Raw genomic sequence first — 21245 nt, 5'->3', positions numbered from 1 at the left:
ATATATATATATATATATATATATATATATATTAGGGCTGTCAATCGATTAAAAAAAATTAACTAATTAATTGCACAATTTGCTGTAATTAATCGCGATTAATCGCTTTTTTAAATTGAGACTGAAGCTTATAATAATGGATATTTAAATGCTAAATCATTTAAATTTGCAAATATGAAGAAAAAAACAAACAAGGAAAGGTTCTGCTAAGTTCAGAATGTTTAATATCTTTCAGAACAACAGCAGCAACAATTTGGCTTATTTAGTCCTCCTGAAGGCTGCTGAAATGGCTAGAAACTGTCTGACTTGAGAGCAGATTTTTGTCACCGTCCCCGGCTGCTGTCGCCTGCTCTCGTCTACTTTACAGGCGAGGAGCAGTTCATCTCCAACGAGCCGAGAGTTCAGTTCATCTCCAACGAGCCGAGAGTTCAGTTCATCTCCAACGAGCCGAGAGTTCAGTCGGCGGCAGGGCAGTCGGGACTCACCCGGAAATGGCGAGCGGAGTGAGGTGATGTGACTAGTCTCTCAAAATCTGACGAAAATCTTCTAAACTGACCTTTGTTGAGCTGAAATGAAGACCGATTCAGCAACTGCACGGCCTATTTCTCGCTTAAAATGTTTTCAGAAACATGTTTATGTGAACTATTTTAGTACAATATGAGATTGTATTCTGAACGGCCGCCATGACAGTCTGGCTCTCAATATCCGGAGAAAACAAACCCATGTGACGCGTTCGTCCAATCAGCTGCCGGTTTTCATTACTTCGGCAACAATACAGATTAGCGCCGCCTGGTGTTATGGAGACGTATTACGTTTCTCAGCCGCCACATGGAGTAAACAAACACAGCTGCGTTAATTTCGTAAATTTTTTTTAACGAGTTAAATATTAAAAAATTAACGCGTTAATTTTGACAGCCCTATTATATATAATGTGTGTAATAGGCTAAATTTAATAACACCATACCCATTAAATCTGGGTTTGATTACATTAAATAAATGTGACTTGAGTGTGGGAAAGAAATGATCTGTTAGCTCCATTAACTTGTAACATTCTAACAACGGTCCCCAGCACTCCGCTAGAACATTGAATAGCAAATACATGATGTTCATGAAGGTTACAGGTTAAAGATTAAGTTATTTATACAGAATATTGTATGAGTCCAATCAGTGCCTTATCAGAATGCCAGAAATGATCAGCAATTTCACCAAAACAATGGGACCAGTAGAAGTGGTGGTTTTATTGTCTCCCATTATGTTATCACTTAGTTGTAATTTTCATTTAAAGTATGTTTTTTTCTTCTTTGAAACATTTGTCTTACTGTACAATCCCTGATGAACACAAAGTCCCATTTCTTATCTTTCCAGGATGCAGATGTCCATTAGAGTCCGAGCTGCGAGCAGTGCTGCAGCAAAGGATCATGGTCCTGGACGGTGGTATGGGAACCATGATCCAGCAGCATAAACTTGAAGAGCAAGATTTCAGGGGGGATGAGTTTAAAGAGCACCCTCTTTCGCTGAAGGGCAACAACGACCTTCTCAGTATCACACAGCCCAATATCATTTACTCCATACATAAGGTACAACCAGGATGAAACATAAAGGGTCTGTTAACCCACCCTACTTTGGCTTATTTACCCTTAGTGATATCAGCCATGCAGTTTATTTCGGATTTTTGGTTTTGAGATACATGTACATGTATCTGTCTTTTTGAAGTCAACCCAAGTCCAAATTAAGTAAATGGAATATTGATTGTGTTGCTCAAAGCAGTCCGGAATGACATTTAACAAACCCCAAATCAACATGTCTTAGTCCTCACTGAAAACTGTCTACTATGTCTCTTAGGGCTGCACAATATATTGTTTTTTAAAGTATCGTGATATCAGTTGGTGCAATAACCATATCGCGAAAGGTTGCGACATATCGTAATAGACACTCAAAGAGTTGTGTGTCAGTGTGGGTTGAAAGAAGTAGAAAAAAAATGCTCTCTAAAATGTAACTTCTAATATTAATTCACACGCGTAGACTTATTGTGTTCTTCTTGTGTGTTCAATTTAATGTTCAATTTGTTCAATTGGACATTATTTCCTTTCATTCATTTTTAATTTTAACAAGCACTTTGTGGTTTTTTAGCAGAATACTGAAAGCAGCAGAACTGAGAACACTTTGATATGTTGATTTATCACAAGTAATAGCGTAATTGTGATATTTAACTCTCTGGGTTTCTAGGACTACCTCCTGGCTGGTGCGGACATCGTGGAGACCAACACGTTCAGCAGCACCTCTGTCGCCCAGGCAGACTATGGCCTGGAACACATGGTAGGATGTCTGATGCTGCTAGACCACTGTGGATAACTCATACTCTTAGCCCTATTTCTACATGCAGCTGTAAGCCCTTCACCCAGTTCTGTGACCTTGCTCTTATCTCCACCATAAACTACAACATCCTCCCTGCACTCTGCAGACATGGCTCACACACACACACACACACACACACACACACACACACACACACACACACACACACACACACACACACACACACACACACACACACACACACACACACCTTTACCAGTGAACATACAATACATTTATTTGTCCATTTCACAGTATTTTACAATTGTTGTATACTATATTTTAGTCCCAGCTTTTTTCTTGCTTTAAAATGAGACTTGTGTTCTGTGTTTTCATTTGTTGTGCAGGCTTATCGCCTCAACAAGGCATCTGCGGAGCTGGCGAGGAGGGCAGCCGACGATGTCACCAAACAAACTGGTCAGCTGAATTTTTAGCATTACAGCAGCAAAGCATCGGTAGATAACTGTACAATCCCAGACTCTCAGGGATTTCCTTATTTGTGTAACATCAACTGTATTCTGTGTGTGTTATCAGGCTGTAAACGTTATGTGGCCGGTGCAGTGGGTCCGACCAATAAGACCCTGTCTGTATCCCCCTCTGTGGAGAGACCTGACTTCAGGAACATCAGTAAGATGAATTTACTTTTTTTGTCTCTGTGCATGTTTTGGACACTGTACAGTAACAGAATGATTCAGAGGCTAAGAGTTGGACGAGGGCCTGGGAACATGAAGTGATTTAAAGGAAAGTGAGAGAAACACAAATGATAAAAAGGAAAAGGCCTTTATTATAAGGTGTAACATTTAACTTTGACCCACCAAGTGACCACAGCAATTCAGTTTGTATTGTTCATGCTGGCTCACTGTCACACTGCCATGTCTTAGTGCAGTGTTTCTCAAATGGGGGTACATGTCCCCCTAGGGGTACTCTGGAGGACTGCAGGCGGTACGTGCGATTTGTTTGTTTTTTTGCAAAATGTTTTTCAGTTACAAGGCTGTTGTACTAGACCATTGTACCTCTTTATATAGACTTCCTTTTCTACCAAAAATGTGATGTTTTTGTCGCCTTCTTGCCATTCTTGCTTCCTTCCTTCTTCTTTTCTAGTGTCTAGTTTGTTGCTTTTTTAAGTTTTTGTTACTATTTTCAACCTATTCTTGCCTCCCTTACTTTTTTCTACTGTCTTTTTACAAGGTTTTGTCGATTAAAAAAAAAACGCTGGTCAGTTAATTTTGGAACTCAGAGGGGGAACAGTATTGAAAAAAGTATGAGAACCACTGGCTTAGTGGGACACTTGAATTGAACTGAGCCATTGTTAATGTTATTTGTAACACCTGTGCTTTAACTACTACGACAAGTCAAAATTTCTGCTGTGAAAACATTGACTGACCCCAACATGCAAATGAGTATCGTAGCAATGTAATGCACAGTTTATAATTACGTTGACTGAAATGTGTTTGCGTGTATGTGCTTTCCCCAGCATTTGATGAGCTAGTAGAATCCTACACCGAGCAGGTCAGAGGTTTATTAGATGGAGGAGCAGACCTTCTTCTGGTTGAAACCATCTTTGATACTGCCAACGCTAAGGTATCTCTCATCTTATTGGTTTAAACATGTCTGCTAAATAATGTGACTTATTTTGATGAATTCTGTCCTGCAAACGCACTCTTAACAGTTACTAGAGGAAAGCTGCAGTTGATGGGACGTTTCCAGGTTGACCGGGTATATACTGTAACAGATGCATAATCATCTTAGGTCGTAATGTATGTATTTTTAGACTTAAGACCACAAAATCATTGACAATGACCTTTGGAAAAAATCCATTGTTTACATACATTAAATATGTAATTTAAAAGTAATGTAACCACGCTCAAGACAAAAGCTGAGATGGCAGTAACTGGAACTTCTTAGTAGGGATCGACCAATTATTATTAGTTAATAAAACCGATAACCAATATTTGGAACTGATATGCATTTACCGTGAAAATGAAAATCTTTAAATCAAAATTAAGATTAAGATTGGAATGTTACAAACTCCAACACAAACCTGTGTTTAAATGCTTTAAGCAATTATTTAATAAATGAGAAACTTTCAACATAATACCCAGTAAAAGATAGTCAGTCAGATAGTGTTGTGGGGGGGACATGAGCCGTATTCCAACCGGAGGGATTTTTGCAGTTCCTAGAACATAACGTTCCTAGAACCCTTTTTTTCTCATGTTCCGACTGGACCAGTTTGGGGATTATGAAGTTCTTTTGGCCACAGTTCCTGTAACTCTTTCAGCTCCTACTTCAGGGCAGGGTCTTATCCCTTTTCCGCATAGTGGTGGTTAGATGGCTGTGATTTATAATAACAAAAGGTCAGTTCCTGTGGCCACTTGGCCAGTGTGAATGCAAATGAAAAAAAGGAGGGAGAGTAGTTAGTAGATCTGTTTAGAAGTGGTCGGAAAAGAGGTGGTCGGAAAGAGGCTATTAAGTCAGACTCAGTGGTGAGTGAAACCTAAGCAGAGGGACAGACACAGAGCTGTAGCAGAGCCAAAGCAGAACACCTTTTTAATAAATTAACGTTATCTGTTATCAGGCAAATAAAACGCTGATAAATATAATCTGCAAACTGTGATCCTATGGCTTTCGGTCTCGACCGAGTCCAGGTGTCGTTATGTTCATAATAATATTGGAGGGAAAGTGAAACACAGCTTGGAAAGGGATGTTGATTGGCTTTTCATAATTTCAGACAGCTAGCTAACGCTACGCCAACGTTTGCTAACATTAGTGCAACAGCGTTAGCCTAGCCTGCTAGGTAAATATTACAACTGCCTGTGGCGTTAGTGCTCCTTTTGTACAATAATTTTATTGAATGAAATATTGAGCTTCGCTCCTCTGAGATGGCTGGGTTTGTGTTACGTTACACACAAAGCTAGCTATAGTTAGCCTGTATGCTAGCGGACATTAGAGGTAAACACTGCTAAGAGACTTATTAGACGACGTGGTCACTCACTACATGGGCATCTTATAGAGGCCCATTTAAAATATAGAAGGTAAATATACACTGGAATATTTCCGTAAGGGCCTTTTTACATATTGACAAATGTTGATAATAACATGTAAATGCCTGTTTAAGGTGAAAATAAGCAATTTATTTCAAGATAACATATCCGCCCCATAGGGTTACACTGTAGAGTCATCTGACGTTGGTATCCAATATGGCGCCCATGATTTGAGTTGGCCACACTCTCTAAATATAGGGCACTACTCCACTCCCCACACCCCCCTTCATGCACTAACCCCCAACCCCCACCCCCAAATCCTTCTTCTCGGTTATTGGCTGGAACTCTGTCATGTTTGGTGGTGCAGGTTGGCACAGTTTGTTTTTGTTTGCGTTTGTGGAGCTTGGGCTGTCTACATAGACCGCGTTTTTTTACAGGCAGCTAGCGGATAGTGACGAGATGTTTGCTGTATGTGACAAAAAATGATTTCGCCTAAAAAACGCGTGACATCGCTTAGAGCACCTTTAAACTAAGAATAGGGGCTGTGACACAGGTCATATCTGAATTGTCATGACCCGTGTTGGCGGGCTTGGTTTGAATTGACAAAAGAAGAGTTGAACACTGGTCAAATTGTCCTAACCGGGTCATTGGTGTGAAAAAGGTATTAGTTAGCACTAAACACACATGTACAGCTGAGTAGGGCTGCACAATATATAATTATTTTACCATCATCGCGGTATCTATTGGCGCAATAAACATATCGCAGAAGGCTGCGACATATCGCGAAAGACACTCAGAGATATTTTGTTAGTTGAATGAAAATATCAGTAGAAAGTAAAAAAGTTCTTCTTTTTTTAGTTGTGCCTTTTATATTCAATTCAATGTTCAATTTGTTCAGTAAAAGAATGTTGGAAGGCAAATAATAGAACAGCTAGAAAAATCTGGTGTGTTAAGAAAATTACATCACTCCACTGTAACGTAGCCTTTAAAACCAGGAAAAGACAACACTTGTGTCATATCACGATATTACGATATCCAAAATCTAAGACGATATCTAGCCTCTTCTATCGATATAATATCCATATGTTGCCCAGCCGTACTGTGACATACATTTTTAAATGGACACCTGCTGGCCAATTAGGACAAGAGAATTTTCTATGGGCATTATAAATCGAACTTAGTGTCTGTTGTGTAACCTGTATGTATGTAGGGTGGATTGATATCTCTACCTCTGTATATTTCCCTCTACAGGCTGCCTTGTTTGCCATCGACCTGCTGTTTGAAAAGAGCTACGAAAGGAAACCTATATTTGTACGTCTGTGATATTTTATTTATAATCTCTTTGCATATGCAGTTAATGTAAAATGCTGTATGTGTGTAAGTGATGTTATATTATATTCAAACTATATTTTCCCCCATTTCAATTTATCAACATGTGGCTTATAAAATATCTATAAATTGAGTTTCTGACCAATTTCAGATAAAGAAAAACTAATGATGAATGTATTCTGTGGGGATTAGTTGACTTCTTTAAATGCTCCTCTTGCCATCTTGTCCCATTCAACATATAGATCTCAGGGACCATTGTTGACCGGAGTGGACGTACTCTGTCTGGTCAGACAGGAGAAGCCTTTGTACTGAGTGTATCCCACATGAACCCTCTATGGTGAGTTACTGTACATCACACATAACTATGCTTACAATATACAAAATGGTGTCAAACTGTTCTGTTGAGTTCTGACAATATCCTAACTCCTTTACACTACTCCCTCTCTGAAGTGTATTATAGTGCGTTCTTTTTTTACTCTTGAGGTAAGAATTTCCGAGATCAAAATCGGAAACAGGCCCCCTGAACTCGGATTTCCGAGTTGGGAAGTTAGACAACCTCACAGTACCAGCGTAATGCGTTGTTGTAAACTGGTATTGCTAACGATGGCTTACCTGGCTAGAGCTATTCTATATCCACAACATTCCGCTTCCACAATTTCTCCGGTGCTGCCGGAAATTCCGCCGGATGTCCCTCTTTCAGCCGGATGTCCCTCTTTCAGCCGGATGTCCGTTACCTTCCTCTTCCTTTGTGTTGGCGTTCTAACCTCTGGTGGATTTGTGAGGGCTATGGTTAACTGCTCCTCAGATCTCTGCAGGGACAGCTAGCTAGACTATCTGTCCAATCTGAGTTTTCTGTTGCACGACTAAAACTACTTTTGAACGTACACGTTCTACCAAAACAAATTCCTTCCTGAGGCTATTTTGTAGAGGCAACGGGCTCCGTCCGGCTCTTAGCACCGCCCCCAAGACAATTGTGATTGGTTTAAAGAAATGCAAATAAACCAGAGCACGTTTTTTCTCCCATCCCGGAATGCTGTGTGGACTAGCCAGACCCCCCTCCGCAGCGCTGTGAAGGAAGGTCTGGCAATGCGAGACTAGGCTAGAGCTAACCCCACAATGAAAAATCCGACTTGTAAATGGAACGAAATTCAACTCGGGTGTGACATCATTCCCGGCTCCGGGGTCCGAATTCCGATGCAAATGGAACGCACTAATAGCCTGAACTCAAGTCTGAACTCCAGTTTCTCACTGGTTTTGTCCCTCTCTAACGTTGCAGCATTGGTCTGAACTGTGCCTTGGGGGCGACAGAGATGAGGCCGTTCATTGAGGCCATAGGAAAAAGCACCACAGCTTTCATTATCTGTTATCCCAACGCAGGTAACCCTCACTCAGTCTAAACAACTACATATCTTCAACCTGTGGTCAAAATTTACAGTGAAGAGTTAAGGCCTAAATCCAAATGTTGTACCCAAATATACAGTTAAGGTTTGGGCTCCCGTTCTTAAAGAGTTTATTAGAATTACTAATTACAGCAGGTGAACAGAATATATGGAGTCTTGATAGTGCCAGACCCCATACCTTAACTTTCAGACTTTCAGTCATGTTTTGAAAAGGCCATTCAAAATTTACATGATAATTAAAATTATGCTTTTTTGTTATTGATAAAATGATACAAATATTTGTGAATAACAACATTTAAATTTTTTAACAACATACAAAACATACAACAAGCAACATGAACACATCCAATAAAATAATAATAAAATTTGCCTTAGATTTAATATATTGGTGGGTATTGTGTCAGAACTTAACAGCTGACCAATCGGAGCTCCAGTTGCTTTGGGTTGGATGAACATTTTTATTTTTTTATTTTAAAGCTATAGTGCATACTTTCTGTCTCACCCATTTCTTTTTTTAAGATAATTTTTTGGGCATTTTTAGCCTTTATTTTGATAGGACAGCAGAAGACATGAAAGGGTAGAGAGATAAGGGGAATGACATGCAACAAAGGGCCGCAGGTCGGAGTTGAACCTGTGCTCGCTGCGCCGTGGAGCTAACCTCCACACATGGGCGCCCGCTCCACCAACCGCGCCCCCCCATGTGGAAATCTAAGTAATGACAACAACACTGTCAGCGAGTCCGCATGATACAAGCCTTCCGTGATCGTGCACCCCCCCATCCCTCCCTCCTCCTCCGTTTATTAATATCAAAAAGTTAGGCACTAAAGCTTTAATTCAAGTGCTCACGAAGAAAAACAAAAAGTAAAATGTTGAAGCTTTTTAAGAAATCATTTTTTACAATTTCATTGACAAATACAATCAAATTGAAAGACAAAAGAAGGGTATTGAATTATATAATCTTTTGATCAAGTAATTAGTTACACTGTGGACGTCTATAATAATTGCATTGGCACACTCTACAGTAGACTTCATACAATGTGCCCTGAGTCTGACCTCGATATAGTACACAATCCTCTCCAAATCAGTGGCATTGTTTACTTCATATTTCTATATAATACAGATTCAAACTTATAAATAAAAATGAATATGGTACTTGTAACAATTGTAACAAACCCCACCAACACATACTACAGTCACAGAAGTGACCAGAGTTTCACACAGACTGGATTTATTGCAGGTTTGGTTAGTTTTGGATTAGTGCATGAGGTTAAGACACTGTAAATGATTCTGCTGTTCTTTTAATCAGCTGGCGCACACGCTGACCTGTGGCCTTATTTTTGTTGCATCATGTGTCAGACCACCCAGGATGATGTAATGATTACATGAGCTCTGTTTCTTATCTTCTTTCTGTTAGGTCTTCCCAACACATTCGGAGGGTATGACGAAACCCCAGAAGTAACCGCCTTCAATTTAAAGGTTCTGCTCTATTCCAATTATTTATTTAGATTTTTTTGTATTGATGTTTGATGTTAAGATATACATCAACATAGGTGACTGTTATGAAAGAATCTGATCACGATTGTTTTGTGGTTGGTCGGTCAACACTCAGATGAACAGTTAAATCGGTCATATAGTGTCGGGAACAATCCCTGTTCAGTACTCCTGTAACACTAGACATCCATTTTACAAAAATCACTGTCAAATATAAATCTAAGCATGTGTTCTCAGGTTCAGTTTTACCCAGAACTCACCAGATCATCCTGGTTTAAAGCTATAGTGCGTAGTTTCTGCCGCCCCCGTGAGAAATTCTAAGTAATGACAACACTGTCGGCGCGTCCACATGATACAAGCCTTCCGTGATCGCGCACCACTCCCACTCCTCCTCCACAGAGTTGCTAGTAGCCAAGGAGGACACAGAGGATTAAAAAAACATGATGGACTCTTCAGAAGAGGTCATTATCTTCACTCAATTTTCTGTGTGCAAAAGTCACCGGACTCCACAATCTTCTGAACATAGTCATGCTGAGAAATACAGAGAGTGTTGTGTGGAGATGATAGTCTTAATTAGCTTTGTAGAATTTGGCAATGGCTTGAATGTAACGGACGTTCATTAATATAAAAAAACAACAACAAACTAGAACTGCAAGCAGTTATGAACGGGGTCCAACCCTCCCCGGTGGCAGTCCCCCCTGGCGCCAGTCGCCCCTGACGACGCTAAGGGCCCACGGAAGCGGAGACCGCGAAAGGAGAACCCAAAGCACGATGGCGGCAAGGCAAACGTCAGAAAATCTGACCAAGAGCGAGGTCCAAAGTCTGTAGTGAAATGCAATTGCAAATTTCCTCTTCATTGAGTAAAAGGCCAAAACACTTCTACATCAATTATAGTGCCCCCTAACAGGCGATCACCACCAAATCTGGTGGACAGCCGCGGAGTGGCATGTTGAACAATAATCTCAAATTTTGTGATGATAGCATTTACTGCAGTAGAGATATTTCCATTGCAAAGTATTCCCATTTAAATGCATTGACTTATATGCCAAAAGGCCTCTGCGTTCATCATAGCGCCCCCTAACGGCCAATTTTCACAGAATTTGGTAGGGAGGCTTGTTGTGGGATGTCAAACAGTACCAAGTTTTGTGATGATAGCATTTACTACAGCAGAGATATTTCCATTGCAAATTATTCCCATTTAAATGCATTGACTTATTTGCCAAAAGGCCTCTACGTTCATTATAGCGCCCCTTAATGGACGATTTTCACCAAATTTGGTAGGGAGGCTTTGAGTAGGGCTGTAGCGATACATTAATCTCATACGATACGATATACGTTATTCAGCTCACGATACGATATATATCACAATATTCAGCCAACGATACGATTCGATATAATTCGATACACTTGCATCATTTTCTGAAAGATTTAAAGGGGACCGAGTGATTTTGGTGACATCCTGTGAGTGTTCCATTTACTTGGATTTAATTAATTGAACTGAAAACATCAATTACACAATATATGTCTTTGACTGGACAGAGAGTCTAGAGCAGGGATCATCAACTACATTTCTTTCAGAATTTTTCTAAGCACTCTGGCGGCCGGACTTTCAAATAAAAGAAAATAAAATGAATTTATACCTAATACGCCTATTCTTTTTCACTTTCTTACTGACTTAATGCTATTTTTTTTTTTACATGTATTAGTGTGAGCAAACTCACCATGGAAACTCCCTAATGATAACTGGCTCTTTAACGAGAAAAAGATCTCAGACTAGGAGGCAGTTCACTGAGGAGTGATGGTTAAAGTCTGTGATTATGGAAAATGTATTGTAGTATGCAGCATCCTGATTGGTGGAAAATACTTGCAGAAAGAAAGGCTGTTGTCAGGTAAACATGTCACTGTCAAAGACGCTGAAGCAAAAAGTTGACGTGGAAAAGCCAAAAGCCCAGCTTTAATGATGAATGGACTGATAAGCAGGCTATGCACTCGTCATGTATGCCTCATTTGCAATGAAACGATGTTGTTGCAAAATAATACAACCAGCATTAACATCATCACTGAACATAACGATCGCGTCATTCACGTGCATATTAAGTAGCTCCAGATTGTCCGCTCTAGCGGAGAGTTTGGTTTGTTCAGCCAGCAGTCAGGTTTACAAGAATTTGTCAAAATTTCCAGATTCCCGGCAACCTAAGATAAACAGTGAGACTAAAAACCGACAGCTTTTGTTTTACCTTTTTTGTAAAAATTCGCTATTTGCAGAGTAGAGCTGCGTTTGCGTAAAACAGCGCGGTGGACTGAGCAGATTGAAATATCGCTTTCTACATGTTTATGCCGGTCTATACAGGTGAGTGCATTGATAAGTATTGACTTTCTACTCACGAAGGTTTAATTGTAGCCTATTTACAGAAAAGAGACCAGCGTGAGTTCATCTGCCCCAGCGGCCGTTGGTAACTCTGTATCGTTCCCAGTCAGGTGCTGCGTGTTTTAACCTTTAACACACACACATCTCGGCTCAGCGGTGTGTGTGTTTTAACGCACACACATCTTGGCTCAGCTGTGTGTGTGTTTTAACGCACACACATCTCGGCTCAGCGGTGTGTGTGATTTAACGCACACACATCTTGGCTCAGCTGTGTGTGTGTTTTAACGCACACACATCTCGGCTCAGCTGTGTGTGTGGAGCTCGGTCATTGCTGTAGAGAATCCCGGCATGTGAATAGAGATGTAAATACAGGCGGCTGGGTTTTTGCTCTAAATGCTTGAAATGATAAATAACAGAACGCATTTTTTCCTCTTGACATTTTGTGAATTCCTGATTATTCTGCGGGCCAGACTAAAAGCTTTGGCGGAGGGCCGCCAGTTGACGTTGGCTGCTCTACAGCGACACTAGCGGCTGGCTGACCAAATCGCTCTTCCTGCAATGCGAACGGGGGTAAACATGGGGGATTTGAATGGGACTTATGTATCGATACTCGCGGCATAAAAATCGATACTTTCTTGGGGAATAAAATATCGATTTATATCGCAGAATCGATAAAATTGCTTAGCCTTAGCTTTGAGTGGGATGTTGAACAAGACTCCCGAGTTTTGCTCCGATACCTTTTAATTTGGCCGAGATATGCTAACGTTCGTGTTTTGTGGCTAGCTCCGAAAATTTGTTTGGTTGTAGATTGCGAACAGTGTAACGTAGCAAAATTCTTTTGATAACTTTAAGTCACGTCTGTATGCAGATGCTACCTACCAAGTTTCGTACCAATAGCTCGCACGGCCTAGGACGAGTTTGAAACGATGGTATTGCGCATTGCAAAAAAACTTCTTAGCGCAGATGGGAGTGGCCTATATCATCAGTTTCAAAAGGATTCAAGGAACACGGGGATATAAGGGTTTCTAATCTGCGATGTAGACTGTGGGAGTTATAGGCAAAAACACATTTTACGTCATTATAGCGCCACCTAGTGGTCCATGTGTGTAATTTTTGGTAGCTAAGGTCCATGGCCCATTACCCTGTAAATTTAAAGTTGTTCACATTAGTTTAAGTGGTAAATTTAGACATGAGTCCCACAGGCCACGCCCACTTTGACGAACCAGTACCCCACTGTTGGTGAGGCCTTAGGAGTGAGCCAGGATGGTACACCCCAAATTTCGTAAAAATCGGATGAGCCGTTCATGAGATATAAACTTCTTGTACTTGTAGCGCCCCCTAGTGGCCAATTTTTGTAAAATTGGTTGGGCAGCTTTAGAGGGTCATGGCAAACAAGAATGTAAAGACTTGCGATGATAACATTCATTTTGGCCGAGATATGGCAAAGTTTGTGTCTTTGTAGCTAGCTACACAAATTTGCTTGTGTGTCATTCACGAAATTTTCATCCGACAAAAATTCTTTTGATAACTTTTTGTCAGGTCGGTCTGGAGAGGCTACATACCAAGTTTCATAAAGATCGGTTGCACGGTCTAGGAGGAGTACGAAAAAGCAGGTTTACGATAAATCGCGATTTTTCACGCATAAAAGTCTAGGCGGAAATGGCCGTGGCCTATACCACGTGATTCAGCTGGATCCAGTGAACGCGTAAATGTTTGGTTTTTGAATATCAGGTGTACGGTGTGGGAGTTATAAGGCCAAACACGTTTTTTCTGCTATAGCGCCACCTAGTGGTGTAAGTGGCTGAATTTTTTTTGTCCGAGTTCCTTGCAGTGATCTGGACCAGTCCTGAAAACTGCACCCCCCCACCATGTACGATTTAGGCTGTAGCATGTATTTTATCGGCAGAAGAATAATAATAAGAAACCTTAGGAAAGCAATAGGGTTCCACAGCCCTGCTTCGCTACCGCCGATTCTTCCAGCCTCGGGCTTGGACCCCTAAAAACGCACTAAAGCTTTAATAAAAGTTCAATTAAAAATGTAAAATGTGTGCCAAGTAAGTCAAGCTGATCCTGGCTGCCTCATTGCTGCAGCTAATATTTAGTTGTATCTTTGTCTGCAGGAGTTTGCTATGGATGGACTAGTGAATATTGTGGGAGGCTGTTGCGGCACCACTCCAGGACACATCAGGTCACTGTCTTTTTTTTTGTGACAAGAAATTAAATTTCAGGCAATTTTGAAAATTCTAAAATATTTTCCCCCTCATCTCCTACTCATACAGGGCCATATCTGAAGCAGTCAAACACTGTCAGCCGAGAGTTCCTGCTGCTGATATTTATCAAGACTACATGCTGCTGTCAGGTATTTAAACCTCCTGTTATCATCTGTGAAGTCTGCTGTCAAACTTCTCTAATATTTGTGAATATAATGAACATTTTTTATTGATTCCCAGAGGGAAAAGTCAGTTTTTTTTCCTATGCACTGAGCTACTGCCACCATATCTCATTTCAAGTGAGACTTTCATGTATAGCCCTTGTGTTGACTTCGGGTCAAACTGACCCGTTTTCAGGCGTCAAAAAAAAAGGTTGACGGGAAGACAACACAAGGGTTAAACTAGTGAAATTCTGCTTGTTCTGGTTAATGATTAATATAAACTAATGAACTGAGGATGTTGATCAGATGACTTGAAATACAGTAAATGATCAAATGGTGATTTGTTTATTTACCTCAACTACAGAGAGAACCGGAGGGCTATTTCACAAAACCTAAACAGCGTATTAAACCAGAGTTTCCCAGTTATCCTGGCTCAATTTAGCCTTGACTCGGTTTCACAAAAGCAGAGGAAGCTAAGTTACCATGGAGATTTATTCTGTACAGCTTGTCTGCTCCTGACCAGGCTAACAGCCAGCATGTATTAATCCTAGAGCCTTTTCTGTTCACTTAGCAGTGGTTTCACCTTATTGTTATCAGCCTGTATTAAAATACAACCGGTGCATATTGCTGTTCATTTAAGTACTGTTATTATACGTGGCAGATGATAGCGGACCGACTGAATGATAGGCTATATCTAAAAATATACATTTATGAACTACTGCTCTTAACTGAAACCATTCAATGAGTCACTCGTCATTTGCAAAAACAAACTGTTGTATACTTTGCATTAAAAGCTAGCAGTGGAAGTTAATATGACTTAGGGAATTTATATTTTAGCCCAGGAAAGAACAGAGTGAAAGAGATATTTCTACATCATATTCTAGCGTTGTAAAACATTGATCTTCATGGTAAATTTCCTGAGTAACATTATCTTCTGCTTACTTTTAAGGCAAAGAGTACAACTGTTAATTTGTGCAAATGATTAGTAGCCTAATCCTTGAATGGTATGATTATGACGGTTTCAATTCAGAGCAGTGGTTAGTTAATGTCTATTTTTAGGCTACATACGCATTCAGTTGGTCCGCGATCGTCTGCCACGCCTTCTCTCGCTGTTTCATTACAGCGGCCGTGTTACAAATAATGTGTTTCACGTATTCATACTTCCACAAGAAGCTGCTGCTCACTCTGTATAAAGTATGAACAATGCATATTCTCCATTTTAGCATCAGTAAATCTGTTATCGACCTTGCGGTCTGTTAAGGAAAGCCGTGAACGTGCATCTATCCGAATTACTTCAGCCTGGCTCGACCTAGTGGCTACTCGTCAGCCTGTTTTGGCTGTAGTGAAACGCACCAAGCCAGGCTGCTCTGATTAGACCAGGTCAAGTCTCGCTTTATCGGTTATCTTGGATTTATAAATTCTGCTTTTGTGACACAGCCCCCAGGCCCTTTTTATTAGAAGGATTGATGCAAACTTCACTCTTAACCCAACTTCCATGTTTACCTGTTCCGTGATTAATTTAATATAGTATAATGTAGTTTGACAAAACCTCAACTCAAGGTACACTTACTAGTTTCCTAGGTCAGGAATGAACTTTCAACAGCTGTCATGTCACACACACCACTCTGCTTCACTTCTCTTTCCTTCATTGTTAAGACTCAACACTTCCTGTTCTCCTTCATATTAAAAGCCTTCTCTTTCCTGCTAAACTGGAACATATGCAGGAAGCGTTGAGATTCATTGATGCTAGCTTAACAGTGACTTAAAAAATAAATAATTGGAAATAATTAGTGATTACAGTCATAGTAATCATAGTCCAGGAAATTCCATACTCCTCAATGTTTTTTGTTTTTTTTCCGGTGTTCATTAACATCCTCTATTTGTGTGTGCACATCAAACCCCCGATTTTAGAATTTCCAATACTGCTGGCTGTGGCTCAGGAGGTAGAGCGGTCATCTACCAATCAGAAGGTCGGCGGTTCGATACCTGGCCTCCCTGGTCTCAATTTCAAAAAAGGATGTTAAACGTGATATAAATGTCTTTCCAATTTCCAGGTTTAGAGCCGTTCAGGATCGGCCCTTACACCAACTTTGTTAACATTGGCGAGCGCTGCAATGTGGCTGGGTCACGCAAGTTTGCCAAGCTGATCATGGCAGGAAATTATGAGGTGAGACAGATTTGGAGTAAAACTCTTATTATTTCTGATATTATTTAATTTGTCATTTTCAGAAATGTCAGTCAAATCATGAGCACAGATTCTAGAAATTCTAGCTTGATTAACTGTTCATTTACTCTGTGCTTGTCTGTTTGTTGTCCAGGAGGCTCTAAGCATTGCTAAGGCCCAGGTGGAGATGGGAGCCCAGGTCCTGGATATTAACATGGATGAGGGGATGCTTGAGGGGCCAACAGCTATGACCCGATTTTGTAACTTAATTTCTTCTGAGCCAGACATTGCACGGGTAGGAGATTTAAAGGCAGAGGAAATGAGCACATACAATTCCTTAATAAGATTTTTTTCCCATGTTACTATATTGGGTATATTGCAAATAAATATATTACAGAAAAGAATGCCCAATCGCTCACATTGCAAAAACACTATTGGATGGATTGTCATAAAGTTTGCCACACACATTCATTCAACAGCCTTTTGCGATATGTTTATTGCGCCAGTAGATACTGCGATGATGGTAAAAAAATGATATATTGTGCAGCCCTACTCAGCTGTACATGTGTGTTTAGTGCTAACTAATACCTTTTTCACACCAATGACCCGGTTAGGACAATCTGACCAGTGTTCAACCCTTCTTTTGTCAATTCAAACCAAGCCCGCCAACACGGGTCATGATAATTCAGATATGACCTGTGTCACAGCCCCTATTCTTAGTTTAAAGGTGCTCTAAGCAATGTCCCGCATTTTTTTAGGCGACACATTTTTTTGTCACATACAGCAAACATCTCCTCACTATCTGCAAGCTGCCTGTCCCCTGAACACACTGTAAAAACCGTGGTCTCTGTAGACAGCCCAGGTTACACAGACGGCAACAAAAACAAACTGTGCCAACCTGCACCACCAAACATAACAAACCGAGTTCCAGCCAATAACCGACAAGAAGGATTTGTGGGTGGGGGTTGAGGGGTTAGGGCATGGAGGGGGATATGGGGAGTGGAGAGAAGCGTGAAGAGGGACGTTAGCTAGAGGAGAGCTGTCCTAGACAACGACAACGAGCCTAGCCTCCGTTTTGGTTGACAATATTTTTGTTATGTAGTATTTTGTTTGTAGTAAACAAGGAAGTAGCTCTCAAGTATCAATTTATTACCATTTAATGATGAGCTTTGTTTGATAACATTAAAAGGAAAGTTAGGCGGGTGCCTGGGTAGCTCACCTGGTTCAGCATGCGCCCCAGGGGCTCAGTTCTTGCTGCAGCAGTTGGGGGTTTAATTCCGACCTTCAGCCCTTTGCTGCGGGTCATTCCCACTCTCCTTCCCCATTTCCTGTCTACAGCTGTCCTGTCTTAATAAAGGCCTTAAAATTATCTTTAAAAATAAAGAAAAAGTAAAGTTAGGCTTTCCTACACATTTTAAAAAGACAGATAGAAAGAGAGATTTGCGTGGTAACCCTTTCAAACACAAAGTCAACCCATGTTTAGCCCCCGGTGTGAATGGGGTATAAGATGGAGAACATGGTAAACATACAGCATATTGGCATTGTCGTTGTGAGCATGTTAGCATGCCGGTGTTAGCATTCAGCTCAAAGAGCAGCTGTGCTTGAAGTACTGCTTCACAGTTATTAGCATGAATGTGGACTTGGAAACTTATTTGTCAATTATGATCGGCACCCAAATGACGATTGCATTCCTTTGCAGTAGGGCACATGTGTCAAACTCATGGCCCGCGGGCCGAATCCGGCCCTTCACAGATTTGTATCCGTCCCCGGATAAATTTTAGCTTGCCTAGCGAAACTGTTTTTCACACTGCAATTATGCGACACTTAAAGCAGGATTTGGCAGATTTGCCGCTTTTGAGACGCAGAAATTCCCCCAGAAGCAGACACTTTTCATTTTGAGGTTGTGAAACCGGTTGTTGTGAGTCAGCTGTGTGGTAGCCTGCTTTTAAAAACCTAATTATTGTTTTGTTTGATTTGCTAAACTCTATGATGGCTAAGAAACTTTTCGCTGACTTTTTTAGGGCTTTGTGTCGACCAAACTGTGAGTGAGAAGACTGTATGAGACATGCAATAATACAGTCAAAGATATTTGACTTTTCCGATGAAATAAAAGCATGTCAATAAACTCTACATGTCTGGCCCTTGATGTGATTCTCATTTCCCGTGTGGCCCTCAGTGAAGATGAGTTTGACACCCCTGCATTAGGGGCTTGTTTGTGGGGCTAGCCAGTGAATATGAACTTGTTTCAGTTTCCAACTTTGTCATTTCTTGGGCTTTTACAGAATTAACTATCTCCTTCAGTGATGTGCTTTCCTTTTATTTTCCCTCATGTTTTCTACTGAAAACGCCTAATTTTGCTTATGACCCTTTTAATAACCAACTTATGAATTCATCTGCTCAGTAAATCAGAAAAAGGCATTGAACTGCTCCTTCTCCTCCCCAGGTTCCACTGTGTATCGACTCCTCGAACTTCTCAGTGATTGAGGCTGGGTTGAAATGCTGTCAGGGGAAGTGTATAGTCAACAGTATCAGCCTGAAGGAAGGAGAGGAGGAGTTCCTGCACAGGGCTGCCACTGTGAAGCGCTACGGAGCTGCTGTGGTGGTCATGGCCTTTGATGAGGAGGGACAGGTGAGGCGACACACACACACACACACACACACACACACAATCCTATGTGCTGACAACAAGTCTGCTGTCCTCTCAAGGCGACAGATACAGACCGTAAAGTGGAGATCTGCACTCGGGCCTACAAGCTGCTAGTCAACAAAGTGGGATTTGACCCCAACGACATCATCTTTGACCCCAACATCCTCACCATCGGTACAGGCATGGAGGAACACAACGACTACGCCATCTACTTCATCAGAGCCACCAAACTCATCAAGGTAATGCACCTGTCAGTCCGAGGAAGAATGAACGCAAATTCAACCAATCCTTTAGTCTTCATTGTTCACGGTCAAATACATTCAAAACTCAAACTTTGGGAAAACCTCAACCACGCACGACAGTAAGCATGATCGGTCCGCATGCAGTACAGGCAAAGACTCTGTGTTACCATATTTGACAGAAATCTATGCATAATTTCTGACAATTTCATAAACAAAAAAAGTATATTATGCTTGAGTAAATGAAACCCCAATTAACATCACTGGTTAAGAAAAATAATAATCATATATTTAAATAAATCACCGGTACAACTGGACGATAAAACTGAGATTAGTTCTCATATTCAAGTTTATTTTCTGCTCATTCAACGGGTGTTTGGTAAATTGCTTTTCAACGCATTTAGCGAGGATTTGGACCCCTATTTTTATTCTTAATTCTTATCACTTTGGTGCTGGTGATTTTCCTTTGGGGCTGACTAAAACCTCTTTGGGGACCACCAAAAATTCTTCTATGCAGGAAAAACCCTGCCGACTTACTAGCTGTTATTATTTGCCTTTACCTACTTAGTGATTGTATCCACATTTTTGGTGATTATTTATCATAACTCTCATTGTGTAAATATTGGGTGAAAGCACCAATAGCTAACCGTACAATATCGACATTGATGTATTTGTTCAAAAATATCGTGATATTAGTTTTTATCCATATTGCCCAGCTCGGACCTCAATCTCCTTGCAAACGAGAATGGCTAAAGGGCTTTGTTTTCCTACAGTTGGGCTACTCCTTCTCCCCGATAATCCCTCTGTAATCTCATTGATGATACCTGTAACTACCCATTGGCTTATGGAAGTTGTTTGGAGCTCTACACAGTCTGGGAGGACGCAACCTCTACCTGACTGAATTCAATAATACCTTAATTCGGGGGGGGGGAAACGTGTCTTAAAGGGATAGTTTTCAGTGGGGTTGTTTGATGTTCTTGTCAGTGTATTACTCCCATTCTCCACTGGGCTCGTCTGTGCTGCGTTCCGGCTGCGCCACTCCGCCACCCGCCATAACACACAGGTTGCGTTTCAGAAGCGTTTCATTTTATTGTCACCAAAAGTACTTTAAAGAACAATCACGTGTTTATTAAGCTAGTATCTACCTTCCACTCCAGGCACTCCTACAATTAAACTCCATGTCTTCTCCTTTCTGGCGTTGTCTCTTTTGTAAATTGACTGGTCTTGCTGTTTCACTTCCTGCCCTGCTGTCTGAACACCCAGCGGCTTGCGTGAAAATAGACCTGGCACGTCTCTTCAGCGGAGAGCCGCTTCACGCGCGCTTCTGGGACACGCTGTTGTGCAGCTGGTGGATTATCAAACATTGACTTGAATGGCAGTGATTGCTCCCGGGGCAAGGCACGCACCTGGGGCCTGTTTCACAAAAGCAGAATATATAAATCCAGGATAACTGATAAAGCGAGGCTTGACCTAGTCTAATCTGTGCATCCTGGCTTGGTGCGTTTCACAAAGGCCAAGCCAGGCTGAGGAGGAGAGACTAGGTCGAGTCAGGCTGAACTAATTCAGATAGATGCGCGTCCACGGCTTTCCTCAAAAGACAGCGAGGTCGATCACAGATTTACTGATGCCAAAATGGAGAATACGCATTGTTCATACTTTATATAGAGTGAGCAGCAGCTTCTTGTGGAAGTATGATGACGTGAAACACATTATTTGAATAAAAAGAAAATAACACCGCCGCTGTAACGAAACAGCGAGAGAAAGTGTAGCAGACGATCACGGACCAACTGAATGCGTAATTGTAGCCTAAATATAAACATTAACTGACCTCTGCTCTGAATGGAAACCGTCATAATCATACCATTCAATGATTAGGCTACTAATCATTTGCACAAATTAA

General features: G+C 41.0%; 1 protein-coding gene across 1 annotated transcript in view; it reads left to right on the top strand.

The window, feature by feature from the left end:
* The window catches only part of mtr (5-methyltetrahydrofolate-homocysteine methyltransferase), a 66917-nt gene that overhangs the window by 1185 nt on the left and 44487 nt on the right, over positions 1-21245 (top strand). Inside the window, exons 2-16 of the mRNA XM_028567488.1 lie at positions 1366-1577; positions 2227-2316; positions 2703-2772; positions 2890-2982; positions 3830-3936; positions 6588-6647; positions 6908-7002; positions 7942-8042; positions 9480-9541; positions 14045-14112; positions 14204-14283; positions 16350-16462; positions 16614-16754; positions 18903-19088; positions 19166-19345. Of these exons, the coding sequence (XP_028423289.1) occupies positions 1366-1577; positions 2227-2316; positions 2703-2772; positions 2890-2982; positions 3830-3936; positions 6588-6647; positions 6908-7002; positions 7942-8042; positions 9480-9541; positions 14045-14112; positions 14204-14283; positions 16350-16462; positions 16614-16754; positions 18903-19088; positions 19166-19345 (1658 nt within the window). The remainder of the gene's footprint in view (positions 1-1365; positions 1578-2226; positions 2317-2702; positions 2773-2889; positions 2983-3829; positions 3937-6587; positions 6648-6907; positions 7003-7941; positions 8043-9479; positions 9542-14044; positions 14113-14203; positions 14284-16349; positions 16463-16613; positions 16755-18902; positions 19089-19165; positions 19346-21245) is intronic.

This window comes from Perca flavescens, chromosome 21, assembly GCF_004354835.1.
Source record: "Perca flavescens isolate YP-PL-M2 chromosome 21, PFLA_1.0, whole genome shotgun sequence".
Classification (NCBI taxonomy): Eukaryota; Metazoa; Chordata; class Actinopteri; order Perciformes; family Percidae; genus Perca; species Perca flavescens.
This window is presented reverse-complemented; position numbering and strand designations above follow the sequence as displayed.